The sequence below is a fragment of the Pseudorasbora parva genome, chromosome 11 (assembly GCF_024679245.1).
Source record: "Pseudorasbora parva isolate DD20220531a chromosome 11, ASM2467924v1, whole genome shotgun sequence".
In the NCBI taxonomy this organism is placed as follows: Eukaryota; Metazoa; Chordata; class Actinopteri; order Cypriniformes; family Gobionidae; genus Pseudorasbora; species Pseudorasbora parva.
The window spans coordinates 8,395,128-8,413,817 of NC_090182.1; the positions used below are offsets into that span (position 1 = coordinate 8,395,128).

Below are 18,690 nucleotides of genomic sequence, written 5' to 3' on the forward strand. Positions count from 1 at the left end.
GAAAATCATTCAAGAAAAACTTTAATGAACGAACTGTGAATGCCACACATTAACATTATTGTTAACTGACACAATTAAAAAGAAACAAACGGATGAAAATAAAACAGCAGATAATTCCTGCCGTTTTCTGCTTAACTATTTTTAACATTTCTTAAAATAGAAAGAACTTTTATTTCAGAAAACCACTCAGCAACCGAGTCAACAATTCAAGCAAAATTGTTATTTTAAAGTATCATATTAATTAGTTATAAAATATTTCTCACCTGATCACCACAATCCTCAAAGTTGAGTCTCTCTCTCTGCGCATGCGTGAGTGTCTGTGTCCCACTGGTGTCCAGACTAATGATGCTCTCACTGCAAGGTCTGACGTATTTCAGATCACTCTTTCTGGAGTCAGTGGTTCTGCAAACCTCATAATTGTACACGTGCTGTAAAGTTCCTGTGCCGCCTACGTCTGCGTAAAGAGGCGGATAATACGGAATAACTGGAAGATTCGCTCCAGATTTATAAAACATCCGCTCGCGTCTCCATCTGTAGCACTTGACTGACAGTATGGCGATGATCGACACGATAAAGAGAAACGAAACCACAGCCAAGGCCAAGACCAGATAGAAAGTCAGGTTGTCGTTGTATTCCTTGTCGTGCGTAAAGTCAGTGAACTCCGAGAGCACTTCAGGGAAGCTGTCCGCCACCGCCACGTTAACATTGACTGTAGCTGATCGAGAGGGCTGCCCGTTGTCCTCCACTACAACAGTGAGTCTTTGTTTGACAGCATCTTTATCTGTCACTTGACGAACAGTTCTTATTTCTCCATTCTGTAAGCCCACTTCAAACAGCGCCCTGTCTGTGGATTTCTGCAGTTTATATGAGAGCCAGGCATTCTGACCAGAGTCCACATCAACAGCCACCACTTTAGTCACCAGATAACCCACATCTGCCGAACGAGGCACTATTTCAGCCACCACAGAAGCGCCTGACTGGACCGGATACAGAACCTGAGGCGCGTTGTCATTCTGGTCCTGAATGATTATTTTCACGCTCGCGTTGCTGCTGAGAGGAGGAGAGCCTCCGTCCTGCGCTTTTACAACGAAGCTAATCTGTTTAACTTGCTCATAATCAAACGAACGCACTGCGTGTAACACACCGTTCTCCGAGTTTATAGACACGTACGAGGAAATCGGCGCTCCACCAATATGATTATCTTCTAAAAAATATGACACTCTGGCGTTTTGATTCCAATCTAAATCTCTCGCCGTCACATTACATATGGACAATCCTGCTGCGTTATTTTCAGGAAGGAGTGCTGAATAGCTAATTCGTTCAAAAACGGGCGCGTTATCATTGATGTCAGAAACCTTAATGCGCAGTGTCGTTGAGCTCGACAGAGCAGGTGAACCTGAATCAGTCGCAGTCACTGTTATATTATATTCTGACTCAGTTTCGCGATCAAGAAAAGCCTCTGTAATCAAATTATAATAGTTAGAGAGGGATGATTTGATGCCAAACGGTAGGTTGTCATTAATGAAGCACGTAACCTGTCCATTTCTCCCAGAGTCAGAATCTTTTATATTAACCACTGCAATTGTTGTACCTGGGGGCGCATCCTCTGATACAGGGCTAGAGAGAGACATGAGGATGATTACGGGCGCATTATCATTTACATCCACTACTTCAATTACGAGCTTACTTGTACTCGTCAAACCCCCTTGGTCTGTCGCTTTAACTCTGATTTCAAAACGTTTGTCTTTCTCAAAGTCAATATTTCCTAGAACCGACACCAGACCAGTGTTTTGATCAATGCTAAACACATCTCTCGAATGTTCTTTCAGATCAGAGAAGGAAAACGTTATATGTCCGTTTGATCCACTGTCTGCATCTGTGGCGTTAACGGTAGTAATGTACGTGCCTTTAGGTGCATTCTCTACCACAGATGCCCTGTAAACAGTCTGGTTAAACACAGGGGCATTGTCATTCGCATCTAAAACAGTAACATCTATATTAACAGAGCCAGACCTCTGCGGGTTTCCGCCATCTACAGCGATCAGCTTCAGAGATAGATGAGGATGCTCCTCCCGGTCTAACGCTTTATCTAGAACGATTTCGACATACCGACTTCCGTCGGGATTTGAATGTTGTTTTAAAACGAAATAATTGTTCCTTGTGAGAATATAATTTTGCAATGAATTTAATTCTACATCAGCATCATATGCACTCTCTAGTGCAAAGCGTGAACCAGTAGACGCTGATTCGCTTATTTCAAAATTAATTTTGTTTTTCTCGAATACAGGGGAATTATCGTTTACGTCTATTATTTCAACCGTTACCTGATGCAGTTCAATTGGGTTCTCTAGAATGATCTCGAAGCTGAAGCTGCACGGTGTGATGTCGCCGCAGAGCTGTTCTCGGTCTATTCTCTCACTCACGACTAGCATCCCTTTGTCTGTTCTAAGCTCTGCGTACTGAGTGCTTTCTCCGGTCACGATACGCGCTCGACCCGCTCGAAGCCTTTTCAAATCAAGCCCCAGATCCTGTGCTACATTACCTATGAGCGAGCCTTTACTCATTTCTTCAGGGATAGAGTACCGAATTTGAGAGACGGCAAAAGGAATGTAGCACGAGATGAAAAACAATACTTGCCACTGCAGTCGGAAGAAAACATGCCATCGAGCACATCCATTTCGATAAAAATCCTTAACAGCCATACTGATTAGAAAGCAAGTTCACCATTAATATTCCAGTATTCAACGGAATAAAAGAATATTCCAAGATAGGACTAGAAAAAACGTTTTGTATTCGTTTGGAAGAGAAAGGAAAAGAGATAGTCACCCTCTCACCATCATATAACGAATGAAATAGAGGGAGACTGCTGCGTCACAGCGCGCACTGATTGGGTGGGGCCAAGGCTTACTGTTAGACAAACATACTGCACATAAAGCATTTCATTGACTACAGCGGCCCTTAGAGTCCAAAAGAAGCATTAGCAGAATGCATACATTTCAAAAGAAAAGTTAGACAAAGAAAACATATAATACATTTATATCGACAGCAGCGCTGCCCGACATCAATACAGACAAGTGAAGATAAACGAGTAAAATGTCAGTTTCTCCTGACATGAATTGCAAGGAGAGATGCAAATAAAACGTGCTGTGTAAGAAGTATGCACTGAAGATTAATGAAGAATAAATTATTACATGATCATATTACATTAAGTAAATACTGAAAATTAGCTAATAGCTAAATATTGCGCTCTTGTGAGATATTCCCTTGTGTGTGTGTGCATGGTTCCTTACAAATAAATCAATACTAATAATACTAATAATACTAATACTAATAATAATAATAATAATAATAATAATTTTCTCACCTCTACCGGCGAATCTAATTCATCCAACACGTTTCTCTCGTTGGGCGCGCGCTGTACTGTCCCTGTAGAATTAGGATCCACTATCAACACGTTATGACTTGCAGGTCTGACAAACTTGCAGTCACTTCTTCTGGAATCGGTCGTTCTGTAAACCTCATAATTATACGCGTGCTGAAGAGTTCCTGTACCCACAGTGTCCGCGTAACGCGGTGGATAGTACGGGATAACTGGAAGACTGGACTTGCAATACAGACGAGATTGTCTCCACCTGTAGATTTTAACAGATATTATGATGACTAAACACGTTACGAAGAGAAATGAGACTGCAGCCAAGGCCAAGACCAGATAGAAAGTCAGGTTGTCGTTGTATTCCTTGTCGTGCGTAAAGTCAGTGAACTCCGAGAGCACTTCAGGGAAGCTGTCCGCCACCGCCACGTTAACATTGACTGTAGCTGATCGAGAGGGCTGCCCGTTGTCCTCCACTACAACAGTGAGTCTTTGTTTGACAGCATCTTTATCTGTCACTTGACGAACAGTTCTTATTTCTCCATTCTGTAAGCCCACTTCAAACAGCGCCCTGTCTGTGGCTTTCTGCAGTTTATATGAGAGCCAGGCATTCTGACCAGAGTCCACATCAACAGCCACCACTTTAGTCACCAGATAACCCACATCTGCCGAACGAGGCACTATTTCAGCCACCACAGAAGCGCCTGACTGGACCGGATACAGAACCTGAGGCGCGTTGTCATTCTGATCTTGGATGAAAATGTTCACGGTTACGTTGCTACAAAGCGGAGGAGAGCCTCCGTCCTGCGCTTTAATGGTAATCTTAATGTTTTTGATCTGCTCATAATCAAAAGAGCGCACTGCGTGTACAACTCCACTCTCCGCGTTAACAGAAACATAAGTTCCCACAGGAGACCCGCCCAAGTCACTTTCTTCTAGAAGGTAAGATATACGAGCATTTTGATTTTCATCCGGGTCATGAGCTCTGATTCTGAGAATAGAAACGCCGGGCGAATTATTCTCGAGCAAGTATGAATTATAAACACTGTCCTTAAAAACTGGGGCATTATCATTGACATCCGTTACTTTCAGGGTAAATGTTTTTCTGCTTGTTAAAGGCGGCTTTCCGGAATCAGAGGCGATTACAGTGATGTTGTACTCAGACAACTTCTCACGATCTAAAATAGCATTCGTGACTAAAGAATAATAATTTCTCAAAGTCGATTTTATTGCAAAATCTCCAGATCCTTCGATAAAACAATTGACTTTGCCATTATCATCAGTGTCTGAGTCCTTAACATTAATTATTGCAATTGTAGTATCAGGTGGAGCGTCTTCAGATACTGAGCTCGAGAAAGACATTATATTAATGACAGGTGCATTGTCGTTTACATCAATGACTTCTAATGCAATTTTACTCGAATCAGTTAATCCACCCTGATCCCTAGCCTCAACCGTAAGTTCAAATTTAGTATCTTTTTCATGATCAATTTCTCCAACTACAGAAACAATGCCAGTGTTGCTGTCAATATTGAATAACTGCGCAGCGGTTCCCTTTTGTCTGTAGAAATTGTATGTTATGCGCCCATAGGAGCCAGCGTCTGCATCTGTGGCGTTAACGGTGGTAATGTACGCGCCCTTCGGTGCATTTTCCACCACAGATGCCCTGTACACAGTCTGGTTAAACACAGGGGCATTGTCATTCGCATCTAAAACAGTAACATCTATATTAACAGAGCCAGACCTCTGCGGGTTTCCGCCATCTACAGCGATCAGCTTCAGAGATAGATGAGGATGCTCCTCCCGGTCTAACGCTTTCTGTAAAACCATTTCAGCGTATTTACTGCCGTCTGGACTTGAGTGTTGCTTTAAAACAAAATGGCTATTTGACGATAAAATGTAATTTTGCAGCGAGTTCACGCCTACGTCGTGATCATCTGCGCTTTCCAACAAAAAGCGTGAACCCAGCGTTGCAGACTCACTAATTTCAAATGTTAATTCTTTGTTCTGAAACGACGGCGCGTGATCATTTTCATCCAGTATTTCAATAGTAACTGGGTGCAGCTCCATTGGGTTCTCTAGAATGATCTCGAAGCTGAAGCTGCACGGTGTGATGTCGCCGCAGAGCTGTTCTCGGTCTATTCTCTCACTCACGACTAGCATCCCTTTGTCTGTTCTAAGCTCTGCGTACTGAGTGCTTTCTCCGGTCACGATTCGCGCTCGACCCGCTCGAAGCCTTTTCAAATCGAGCCCCAGATCCTGTGCTACATTACCTATGAGCGAGCCTTTCTTCATCTCCTCCGGAATCGAATATCTTATCTGTCCGCTTGCAGTGTAAAAATAACAAGAAAAAAACATTGATAACAGCCACAGCATTTTCCATCGCCAACGATTGCATTCTGCCATCAAACAGCTCCGTTGCATCATAATCACAGGGTTAACAAAGAGCAAATCCAATTTACATGTAGATATGTAGTCCAAGATGGTGCGAGGAAAAATAATGCAACGACAAATGTACTGCAAACCTTAGTATCTCCCGCACACAGCCTGAATAAAAACGTCGAGGCAGCCTTGCCCTCATCTGCCAACACGCACGAAAATGGGGGGGGGGGGTAGAGATTGCCGGATGACAAAGCACCATAAAATGTTTCACTGATCAACAGCGGCCCTTGCTGTTCAAAGTGAGCGTTCACAAGCCTAAGTCATTCTACAAAATAAGTGAATTATGAAAGAACAATAGTCTAGAATACATCACAAACTGGACTGTTGCTGTCCACAAAAGTAGTGCTGAAACGAAACATTAAGATTGAAATAGAAAGAAGCACATGCGGGAACATTTCGAGAGTAAAAAAATGAAATAAAACACGTTAAAAGGCTATTTAATATTTATATATCCAGATTACCCACCTGTAGAGAAGAGTCTGGTTCATCAAGGACGGTTTTCTCGCTGGGCGCGCGCTGCACTGTCCCTGTAGAACTGTGGTTCATTATTAACACGCCCTGACTAGCAGGTCTGGCGAACTTACAGTCACTTCTTCTGGAATCTGTCGTGCTATAAACCTCATAATTATACGCGTGCTGAAGTGTTCCTGTGCCAACAGTGTCCGCGTAACGCGGTGGATAGTACGGAATAACTGGAAGACTGGACTGAAAGTACATACGCGATTGCCTCCATCTGTAGATTTTAACAGATATTATGATGACTAAACACGTTACGAAAAGAAATGAGACTGCAGCCAAGGCCAAGACCAGATAGAAAGTCAGGTTGTCGTTGTATTCCTTGTCGTGCGTAAAGTCAGTGAACTCCGAGAGCACTTCAGGGAAGCTGTCCGCCACCGCCACGTTAACATTGACTGTAGCTGATCGAGAGGGCTGCCCGTTGTCCTCCACTACAACAGTGAGTCTTTGTTTGACAGCATCTTTATCTGTCACTTGACGAACAGTTCTTATTTCTCCATTCTGTAAGCCCACTTCAAACAGCGCTCTGTCTGTGGCTTTCTGCAGTTTATATGAGAGCCAGGCATTCTGACCAGAGTCCACATCAACAGCCACCACTTTAGTCACCAGATAACCCACATCTGCCGAACGAGGCACTATTTCAGCCACCACAGAAGCGCCTGACTGGACCGGATACAGAACCTGGGGCGCGTTGTCATTCTGATCTTGGATTTGGATTTGGATTTGTGCACTGCTGCTGAGAGCTGGCGCACCGCCGTCCTGGGCCTTCACCCTGAAATTAAGCGATTTTATTTTTTCGTAGTCAAATGAGCGCATGGCATAAACAACACCAGTCTCAGCGTTAACTGATACAAGAGATGACAACGATTCCCCGTTTATCTGCGCGTCTTCAAGGAGGTAAGTTACCCTTGCATTCTGGTTGGAGTCTGCGTCGCGAGCATGAACGCAAGCGATTGAATGACCCGGTGAATTGTTTTCCGCCACGAGCGCCGAGTAGACACTTTTATCAAACACTGGCTCGTTATCGTTGACGTCATTAATTCTAACGACAAGTGTTTTATTGTTGCTTAATGGAGGTGATCCTTGATCAGCCACTGTTATAGTAATGTTGTACTCAGAGACAGTTTCGCGGTCTAACGGACCATCTGATACTAAAGTATAGTAATTGGCAAGGGTTGACTTCATCTTAAAAGGCAAAGAGGGGCTTATACTGCAACTTATAAGACCATTCTTCCCCGAATCTGCATCTTTAACGCTTATTATAGCAACCGTTGTGTCTGTGGGCGAGTCCTCTGCAATTGCATTTGAAAATGATGTTAAGCTTATGACTGGCACGTTATCATTCACATCGACAACTTCCACAATAACTTTACATGAATTGGACAGAGAACCCTTGTCTTTGGCCATTACAGTTAACTGATATTGTTTAACCTTCTCGTAATCGATATTTCCCAGCGCTCGGATCTCTCCGTTGTCAGGATGAAGAGAAAACACATTACTCGCCTGTGATATTTGATCAAGGTGATATGTTACTTGGCCAAATGCTCCCTCGTCTTTATCATTAGCAGATACTGTAGTGACAAGAGTACCCTTTGGGGAGTTTTCTAAAACAACAGCTTTGTACACTGCCTGCGTAAAAATCGGGGCATTGTCATTTGCATCCTGGATGATGACACGGATACTCACTGTGCCAGTGCGCTGAGGACTGCCGCCATCAGCTGCGGTAAGAGTGAGCTTCATCTCTGCCTGCTGCTCTCTATCTAGCGGCCGATCAAGCACCATCTCCGCGTACTTACTTCCGTCAGAATGCGTCTGCTCTTTCAGACTGAAATGCGTTGTTGGTTTCAGGCTGTACCCTTGAAGTGTATTTATTCCTACATCGGGATCTACAGCACTGCCTAATATGAACTGCGCTCCTACCATCGCCGATTCACTAATATCTACGGTAATCTCTTTCGAAGGAAAAGCGGGTGAATTGTCGTTAATATCCAGTATTTCAACTGTGACGCTAAATAACTCCATTGGATTTTCTAAAACGATCTCAAAGCTGAAGCTGCACGGCGAAGTCTGCCCGCAGATTTCTTCTCGATCTATGCGTTTTTTCACGAGCAGAATTCCTTTGTCTGATTGAAATTGCACCAGCTCGCTTCCATCCTCCGACGCGACACGGGCCCGCCCGGATCTAAGCCTGCTAATACTCAGTCCGAGGTCTCTCGATAAATCACCAATCATAGATCCAGACACCATTTCTTCAGGTACAGAATATCGAACTTGTGCCTCAATCACCTGGTGTGCTACAAAAAACAAAAGCAGGCGGATCCATACAGACGAGGAGCGTTGTTCTACAAAAAACATGATGAATCCAGTCTCCATCTCATGCATTCGGTAATTAAACTAAATATGTAACGGCTGCGTGGGGAAAAAAGTGTCAAATAGGCTACTGATAAACAATTACATATCGTACTGTCGATGGTGCATTCCCCTCGCCTTGCTGACTGCATCTGTCTTTTTCCTCACCACCCTCCTGCCCAATGGGGACAAATGACGTAAAATATTGCAGTGACATCAACGCACATAGATTCACAGGCCGACAGCGGCACTCAGAGTACAAAACATAGACTAGCAATCAAAACAGCCACAGGCAGAATGCTGCAATAATACATTAAACACTGAAACAAGTAGTCAGGTTATTAATAACTTCCATTGTGTTCATTGTCGCAATAATGTGACCATGTGGCATTCATTTAATTTACCATAGAAAAAAAGTGTAGTTTTAGAAAACAATTTTTGTGCTTAAAGCTTCAGCACTAAAGAGAGACGTTATTATTTCAGATACACAAACGAAATTATTCATAATAAATATTTAAAAAGACTACATTAACCCTCAATCACACTTCGCATAGCAGCCCTTAAGCGATTTATGAGCATATCATAGGCGGATAAGAATGATTGAACCGATGATATTTTCAGCACAATGGACAGCGCCACAACACGGGCTGTTTTCATATCTCCTTTAGCCATAATAACACAACTGCAGACTACCAGCATCAAACATAATTTATTTTAAAATGTATGCAAAGCAGAAAAATAAAAAATCCCACACATTACTCAAGTTTGTATCATCACAAAAAATATCTTAATGAACTATTTGGTCAATTGATCTTCCTCAGGCTTAAAAACATAATTTAGAGTGACAATCAGCTGTTAGTCATAAGTAAAAGCTATTTAAAAAAAAATCACATTTGTGCAAACTCACCAGTGTGTTGCGCGCATCGGTACAGTCAGCGGCTCGTGTCTCCTTTGGAAGTGTTTCTGTTCCACTCACGTCAACACTCATCAGACTTGGACTGATGGGTGCGAAATACTTAACATCACTTTTCCTGGAGTCTGTGGTTCTGTAAATTTCATAATTATGCACGTGCTGAAGAGTTCCTGTGCCCATAGTGTCCGCGTAACGCGGTGGATAGTACGGAATAACCGGAAGATTAGACTGAAAGTACATACGCGATTGTCTCCATCTGTAGATTTTAACAGATATTATAACGACTAGACATGTTACGAAAAGAAATGAGACTGCAGCCAAGGCCAAGACCAGATAGAAAGTCAGGTTGTCGTTGTATTCCTTGTCGTGCGTAAAGTCAGTGAACTCCGAGAGCACTTCAGGGAAGCTGTCCGCCACCGCCACGTTAACATTGACTGTAGCTGATCGAGAGGGCTGCCCGTTATCCTCCACTACAACAGTGAGTCTTTGTTTGACAGCATCTTTATCTGTCACTTGACGAACAGTTCTTATTTCTCCATTCTGTAAGCCCACTTCAAACAGCGCCCTGTCTGTGGCTTTCTGCAGTTTATATGAGAGCCAGGCATTCTGACCAGAGTCCACATCAACAGCCACCACTTTAGTCACCAGATAACCCACATCTGCCGAACGAGGCACTATTTCAGCCACCACAGAAGCGCCTGACTGGACCGGATACAGAACCTGAGGCGCGTTGTCATTCTGGTCCTGAACGCTAATGAGAACTGTCGCATTTGAACCCATAGGTGGAGACCCTCCATCCTGCGCTCTCACGTGTATTTTAAACTCTTTCATCTGTTCATAATCAAAAGAGCGCACCGCGTGGATAATTCCATTGTCTGCGTTTACAGTGAAGTACGTTGAGACGGGAGAACCATTGACATCGGATTCTATGATATAATACGCGATACGCGCGTTTTGCCCTGCGTCAGGGTCTGTTGCTTGAAGAGTCAGCAAAGAAACGCCGGGAGAGTTATTCTCTAATATATATGTCTTATATTCACGCTGACTAAAGGCTGGAGCATTGTCGTTGATATCAGTGACATCTAGTGAAATCGTTTTTTTACTGAATAATGAGGGGCTGCCTTCGTCTGATGCAACTAACGTTAGGTTAAAACTAGACGCTTTTTCTCGGTCTAGTGGCGCGTCGGTTACTAAAGTGTAGTACTTGCGCGGCGATGGCTTAATTGTAAAAGGAGAATTTTGTTCTAAACTTAAGCGGACCTGTCCATTTTTACCGGAGTCTACATCCTGAACGCTTATCAAAGCTACAATGGTGCCAGGTAGAGAATCCTCTTGTATTTTACCTGAAAAAGATGTCATGGTTATAATCGGGCTATTGTCATTGACATCTACAACATCTATGACCAATTTACTTGCACCAGTTAGGCCCCATGGGTCTTTAGCCTGCAAATTAATTTCATATTGCTGATCAGCTTCATAGTCTAAATTGCCAGTGAGCGTTATATCACCAGTGGTTGCGCTGATTTGGAAGAGGTGCGCTGCGTCCTCTCCCATATGAGTAAATGAATAGGTGACATTGCCATTGAAACCTTGATCTGCATCAGATGCACTTACTTTAGTTATCAACGTCCCTTTTAATGCGTTCTCGGCTACATTTGCTTTATACATTGTTTCAGTAAAAATAGGTGCATTATCGTTGGCATCAAGGACAGTGACGAGTATTTTAACAGTCCCAGAGCGCGGCGGGTCTCCACCATCCATAGCCGTTAATATAAGCGAATGCTCGGCCTCTTTCTCTCTGTCCAGCACTGACTGCAACACCATCTCGGCATATTTGCTGCCATCTGAGCGACTGTGCTGCTTTAAAGCAAAATTATCAGTTGGTTTCAGACTATAGCTCTGAAGAGAATTCAATCCAACATCGGGATCCGTCGCGGTGTCTAACAAGAAAATGGTGCCAATAGGCGTGGACTCGCTAATCTCTAAAATGATTTCTCTCTTCGAGAAAACGGGTGCATGATCATTGATGTCTTGAATCTCGATGGTAATCGAGAAAAATTCGAGAGGGTTTTCGAGCAAAATCTCAAGACCGAAACTACACGGTGATTTTTGTCCGCAGAGCTGCTCTCTGTCTATTCTCTCTTTCACCACCAAATGCCCTTTGTTACGGTTCAGCTCGACATATTGTCTGCTGTCATCAATAACGAGACGCGCACAGCCAGACACCAACCTTTTCACATCCAAACCGAGGTCCTTCGCCACATCTCCGACGAACAACCCTGCTCTCATTTCCTCTGGAATGGAGTAACGAATCTGGCCGGACGCTGCGTTCAGCACGAATAAAAGAAAAATGGAGAATCCTTCTTGCCATTTTACACACCGCCGCAAATCTCTTTTGTTATCCCTCATCCTGCAAATGTAGTAATCCAGGAAAATGCAATCATACACTTACAGTTTTCAAATATTCAAGCATTTGAAAATCCTCTCTGGCATTGTTTAGAATGTCCCAAAACGAGCTTCATGTTCAAACAACAGCGCTTCGCCTCTTTCTCTTCTCTGTCCTGTCTGACGCAATGTCTTCTGAACGCAGCTCTTTTGAGCACTATCCTCTCTCTGGGCAACAGCACCTCTCACAGTCAATAAGAAGCACAACAGCAGCGCTGGGCTGTCCAGTATTAGGGCAAAAAGAGCTGGTTTATGAGAGCGCAATATGAGGCTCCAACACATTTCTGTTTCTATTGTCATTACTGGACAGAAACTTGATAGTGAGTACATGGTGCTTAAAACAAATGATGTCTTATTAGCAAAGTTAAGGAGGAGCGTATTCATATGACCTACCCAATCAGCATGGGAGGATGCTTATAAATAAGTTGCTGACTTACCTATTTTCCTTGACAGTTTTTCTGCATCCCTCCACCACCCTGTCTCCTCACACTCACCTGCTTACTGTCCTAACCAGAGATATGGGACGTACTCCCGGTTCGGGACACATTTAGAGCCAGGAGCCTTCCCTCGGACAGCACGCCAAATACGCATACTCTTTTACTTCATCTAATCATTTGTGTGAACTCGTGAAGAAAAATTCATCATTGTGATGAGCTCAGTTCAGGAACAGAGTCATTAAAAAATACAATGCAGAATTAAATCAAATCAACTCAACCAGATTTGAGCGATTAACGTTTATCATGAACCTATGTTAATCCATGACGTGTTTAACAAGAGGGTGGCCAAATATGAGTTTAGGTGCAATCTTTTTGGGCCACAATAATATATAATGATAAAAAGTGTGTAATATTGAGCAAGTCAGATGATGCTGTAAGCAAGCTGATGATGACCTACATTTGAAAGGATGAAAGATAGTGAATTGTGATATCCAAAAAACAGACACAATCCTCAGTCTGGTCCAGAAAAGTATGCGTGCTTGTTCATATGATTTGAAAGGACACACATTTGTATAATGACATCGGTATTAAAACGTAAAGGGGGATTATAAGGGTATTTCATAGCCTCGTAATTAAAATGGTGTAAAAACATACTAACCGATGTCTTATTAAAAATGTAAAAATGCAGAAAGTTTTTTTTTATGACGGGTAGGTTTAGGGCAATAGAATATACAGTTTGAACAGTATAAAAACAATTATGCCTATAGAATGTCCTCATAATGATAGGTGCACCAACATGAGTGTGTGTGTGTGTGTGTGTGTGTGTGTGTGTGTGTGTGTGTGTGTGTGTGTGTGTGCTTCAACTAACATGACAAATGCAAAAGTTTATGTTGTCAAAGCTTCACAGCAATTAAAATAAAATAAACTTTTCAGTTACACTGTGCAATAAGGTTGAATGCATTACCTAGTGAATGCATTGGGTTTTGTGAACTAACGTTTTTTTTTTTTTTAATCTGGGACAATTCTACAAATACAATTTGTACCCATATGGGTTGTATAAAATAGCATGGTTATGAATGTACATGAACTATGAATGAACAGTAATATATTATTGATTTTATTGGCATAACCCAGATTCATAAATGCTATTAAAATCTTATTCTTAGTTTATGATGAATTGAACTTGTGTCAAACAAATTATAAAATGTTACCATCATTTATTTACAGTATGACACTGGTCATTTTATAATGTTTGCAGGTATTTAAATACAGAAGCTGGGTATGTGTTATTGTGCCAGTATGTGGTTTTGGGTTCTGCAGATGATTTAAACACATACACTGCTGTTTGGATGCATGAAACATGAGCAGCTCTGAAGCTGCCGCAGTCATGCACACATAGTGTGATGAGACTGCATTATTCACATTGTGTCCTATATAGCCTGACGCATTTTAATGCAGTAAAAGTGGGCCAGAGTCCAGCCTTAAAGCATAGTGACACACTGCTGCAGCAGCGGAGACCTAAATAATGCAGACTCTCTCTCTCTCTCTCTCACACACACACACACACACACACACACACACACACACACACACACATGCAGTAAGATGACAGTGTATCTGGCAGTGGTTTAGTGAATCACCACAAGATGGAGCACTGCACATACTGTATGGATACATTCATATACTGAGCTGAACATGAGGAAACAGCCCATCATGAGCTCTTTCTCTAAAAGTAAAAACATGTATCAGAGGTGTTTAGGAGAGTATGAAAATTTAAATGAGAACGAAGGAGAGAGCAATATAAAGTGTATAGAGAAGTGAAAAAAAAGGTTTTCTGTAGATTGACAATAACATTTTATATAATAAAAATATCAGTATATAAAATATATGTTTCTTACCTGATGTGATTGATTAGTTTCCATTCATTGGGATGAAGCGCAGGCGCAGGTCATGGAGGGAAGAGAAGAGAGAGAACATAATGAACAAACATAGATTTACAAATTTTACTGAAGGAAGTGTGTTGATTTGGTCAAAGTTGGAAAACTGTATACATGGCAAGCATCTGCATTAGTGAGTCAACAAAATGAAAAGAAACACACACTAAAATACAAAGATTTAAAAATAAAAACCGAGAGAAATCACACCCAAAGTGCACTTAGAAAAGCCACAAAACACTGAGGATGGCTTTCACAAGAACACTGTGACAATATAGCACACACAATAGCATCATGGTGATCTCCATCTTGATCAGAAAGTGTACACTGAGAAACACAAGAGTACGTGGGACATGGAGACATTTCTGCTTGTCATCCTGCAATAGCTCTTCATGAAGGCATCTCTGCATGTGTGCACTAAAATAACAATCAGAAAAGTCTGTTTTAATACCATTCATTTTCTCTTACACACACACACACACACACACACACACACACACACACACACACACACACACACACACACACACACACACACACACACACACACACACACACACACACACACACACACACACACACACACGAAGTAGGCCTGCCTTAAAGCAACAATTTAATCACACATGGGTGAACACTTTAAATAGCACACAGTCACTGACTGGAATATGTACAGCATTCTGTGGACACAAATCTGCAGCACATTACAGTTGCCAGTACTGTACACTCTCAGAAATAGACAGCTACTGTTGTGATACCATTTCAGATAGTCATAATATGTACCTTTGAGATATTTATTCACCCTTTAGGTGTAAATAAGGTACAAGGGTGTACCTTTTGAAAGGGTAACCATCCAAGTGATCAATTTTGGACCTTTTCTGAGAGTTATACTAAGCATTTAACTACATGTGTATCTTAACTGGCACTCAGAACAACTTTTGTTAAGTCAACTTTGATTAAATTAATAAAACACTTTTTACGTTGTTTTTTTAAAGTTGTCTAACCATCAGAAGATCTGATGTTCATTGAATTCTCTCTAATGTCATTTGAAAATGACTACATTTAGCTCAGAATGACATTTGACTGAAATGTATTTGTAAATTCACCCCACTCGCTCTTTTGTAGCATTATTGTGGCCTTATGTATGCTCACGTGTATGCGTCAGGCGTTCATGGTCCGATTAAATGCATGTCAGAACATGTTATACACTGCAGTCACAGTTAAAAACACACACACACACATCTGCTCATAGAGAACATCACTGTCCATATAGACGCTACATTTAATCCAGCAGACCCAGTGAAAAACTAATGAACGGTTTACATGTGGCCTTATAGTCACGAGACAAAATCATTCTTTATCCTAGATAAGGAGCTCAAATCATGAGTCTGGACATTTGTTCAATTATGGATAGATATGTCAAACTTCTCATTTTTAGACTCATCTAAATATGACAATTTTATGTCAACGCATCTTTGTGACAAATATAATAAAAATGTTAATGAAGATAATCTCTGCATTAGACTTTCACACCTTTAATCTTGTGTATAGCAACATTTCTTACTAGTAACTTTAAACCCTGGAATAGAAATCTCTTCTTTATCTATATCTACACACACAGTATATACTGGCATTCAAAAGTTTTTGATTGGTATGTTTATGTTTTTAGAATAAGTCTCTTATGCTCATCAAGGCTGCATTTATTTGATTAAAAATACAAAAGAAAGTAATATTGTGAAATATTACTAAAAATGTAAAATGCCATTTTCTATTTGAATATATATTTGAATACAGTATCTTTACAATGCCATTCACAAGTTTTTGATCTGTAGGATTTTTTGTTTTTAGAAGTCTCGTGTGCTTACCAAGGTTGCATTTATTTTACTAAAAATGCAACAAAAAACAGCAAGATTGTGAAATATTGTTTTCTATTTGAATATATTTTAAAATGTAATTTATTACTGTATCAAAGCTGAATTTTCTGCATCATTACTCTAGTCTTCAGTGTCACATGATCCTTCAGAAATCACTCGAATATGATGACTTGATACTCAAGAAACAGTTGTGTAAAACACTTTTTTCAGGGTTCTTTGATGCATAGGAAGTTCAAAAGAACAGTATTTTAAATATAATCTTTTGCAACATTATAAATGTCTTTACTGTCACCTTTGATCAATTTAATTTCATCATTGCTGAATAAAGGAATAATTTCTTAAGTTAGGAATAAATGCTGTTCTTTTGAACTTTATATTTATCAAATAATTTTTCAAAATGAATAATAATCATAAATGTTTTGTAAGCAGTAAATCTTCATATCAGAATAATTTCTGAAGGATCATGTGACACTGAAGACTAGAGTAATGATGCTGAACATTCAGCTTTGATTATAGGAATACATTACATTTTAAAATATATTCAAATAGAAAACAATATTTCACAATCTTGCTGTTTTTTGTTGCATTTTTAGTAAAATAAATGCAACCTTGGTAAGCACACGAGACTTCTTCAAAAAACCATACAAATTTTACAGATCAAAAATGTGTGAAGGGCATCGTAAAGATATTGTACACTGTAAAAAAATTGTGGTGTTTTTTGTTAGTTTAACTTAAAAAAGTAAGTAACCTGGTTGCCTTAAAATTTTGAGTTTATTGAAATTAAAAATTTGAGTTGATACAATGAAGGAAATTAGTTTAATAAATAGAAACTCAAAATATTTTTGAAACTGAACCACATAAAAAATGTGATAAATCATGAAAATAGCACAATTTGGCATGTTTCACTGTGTCATCAGAAATAACACACACACAATTACCCAATATGCTTACAAACATCTTTTAATAATATTTTAATAAAGTCTGTCGAATCTCAAAAAATGGTCATTGTATTAACTCAAAATTTTAATTTCAATGAACTCAAAATTTTAAGGCAACCAGGTAACTTTTTTTCTAAATAATTTTTTACAGTGTATGAATTACTAGCTGAAAGTAGGACCAGTGTAACTCAGTACTAGGCTTTCAAGTAAAAACTTCAAGGTAAAAGGCCACTTTACAATTGTATTACATGCTACCTGGAGTGAGTTGTCATCGCACTGGTTACTGCAAGTACATTTAATGCCAAAAGACAACCTACCTGAGTAAACACAACATGAACACCTCTGATTAAACAGCTCTAGAAGACTGCTGTTCAATATTTCTACTGAATAATCAACAAGAGCATTCATAAATGTGTCTAATGTTACACGCCGTGTAATTTTTATTCCTAATTCCTCACTTAAAAGAGATGCTCAGATTGTGGCTCTTTTGATAAATATTTTTTATTAATATAACTTCTAAAGCTGAAAGTCACTTTACAAAGCACAGAATGCACATAAACAGCACTAGCCAGAGAAAATGTGGACAGATCCAGTGACAGTGATTCTGGCTCAAATAACTAAACACTTATAGATTAACATAATGTGGTAAAAATGAGTGTTTGTGTAAATTAATTATACATGCATGGTTTGTATATTATAAAGGTTTAAGGAAATATTTATTATTTATTTTTATATAAAATAACTAGTTAAATCACCAGTAACAAATTGCAGATAGATAAAAGGATAAGAATGGAGTCTTCATAACACGTCGACTTAATATGTATGAAACCAAAAATAAAGCGCTAGAGTACAGAAAGACAGATGAAAATGAAATTGTGATAAATCCGGTTCACAGAAGCAGATGTGAAATGCAGATTCACTTCTTTCAACCATATAATCTTTCACTCTGAGAGAGAGAGAGAGAGAGAGAGAGAGAGAGAGAGAGAGAGAGCGAGAGAGAGAGAGAGAGAGAGAGAGAGAGAGAGAGAGAGAAATGTTTGTCAGAGAATTTCTTTCCCCTATATAACCTCTCTCTGTATTAACTTTTTTTTGTGCGTTAATTGTGATATATTTATGCTTAATATGGATAATGACGTATGTTTTTTTCCCCTTTTTTAATCTATATGTTTGTATATGTGGCCCTGAACCACAAAACCAGTCATAAGGGTAAATATTTTTTGAAATTGAGATGTTTACATCATCTAAAAGCTGAATAAATAAGTTATATATTTGTCCGAGATCCAACTATTGAAAATCTGGAAGCTGAGTTTGCAAAAAAATCTAAATATAAAGAAAAATCGCCAGTAAAGTTGTCAAAAATAAGTCCGTAGCAATGCATATTACTACTACTAATATTTTTTGAAATATATTTATGGCAGGAAATTTACAAAATATCTTCATGGAACATAATCTTTACTTAATATCCTTATGTTTTT

At 40.0% G+C, this 18,690-nt stretch overlaps 1 protein-coding gene across 13 annotated transcripts in view; it reads right to left on the bottom strand.

The window, feature by feature from the left end:
* Positions 1–18,690, bottom strand: part of LOC137092613 (protocadherin gamma-A11-like) — a 199,688-nt gene that overhangs the window by 98,345 nt on the left and 82,653 nt on the right. The window contains exon 1 of one of the 13 annotated variants that reach the window (XM_067456922.1): positions 9,585–12,156. The exons of 9 other annotated variants lie outside the window; for them this stretch is intronic. In XM_067456922.1, coding sequence (XP_067313023.1) covers positions 9,585–11,999 — 2,415 coding nt within the window. In that variant the 5' untranslated portion in view covers positions 12,000–12,156. Of the gene's footprint in view, positions 1–263; positions 2,822–3,364; positions 5,916–6,277; positions 8,792–9,584; positions 12,157–18,690 lie in introns of those variants that run through there. 3 more of the 13 variants (XM_067456921.1, XM_067456920.1, XM_067456918.1) reach the window with 3 other exon arrangements.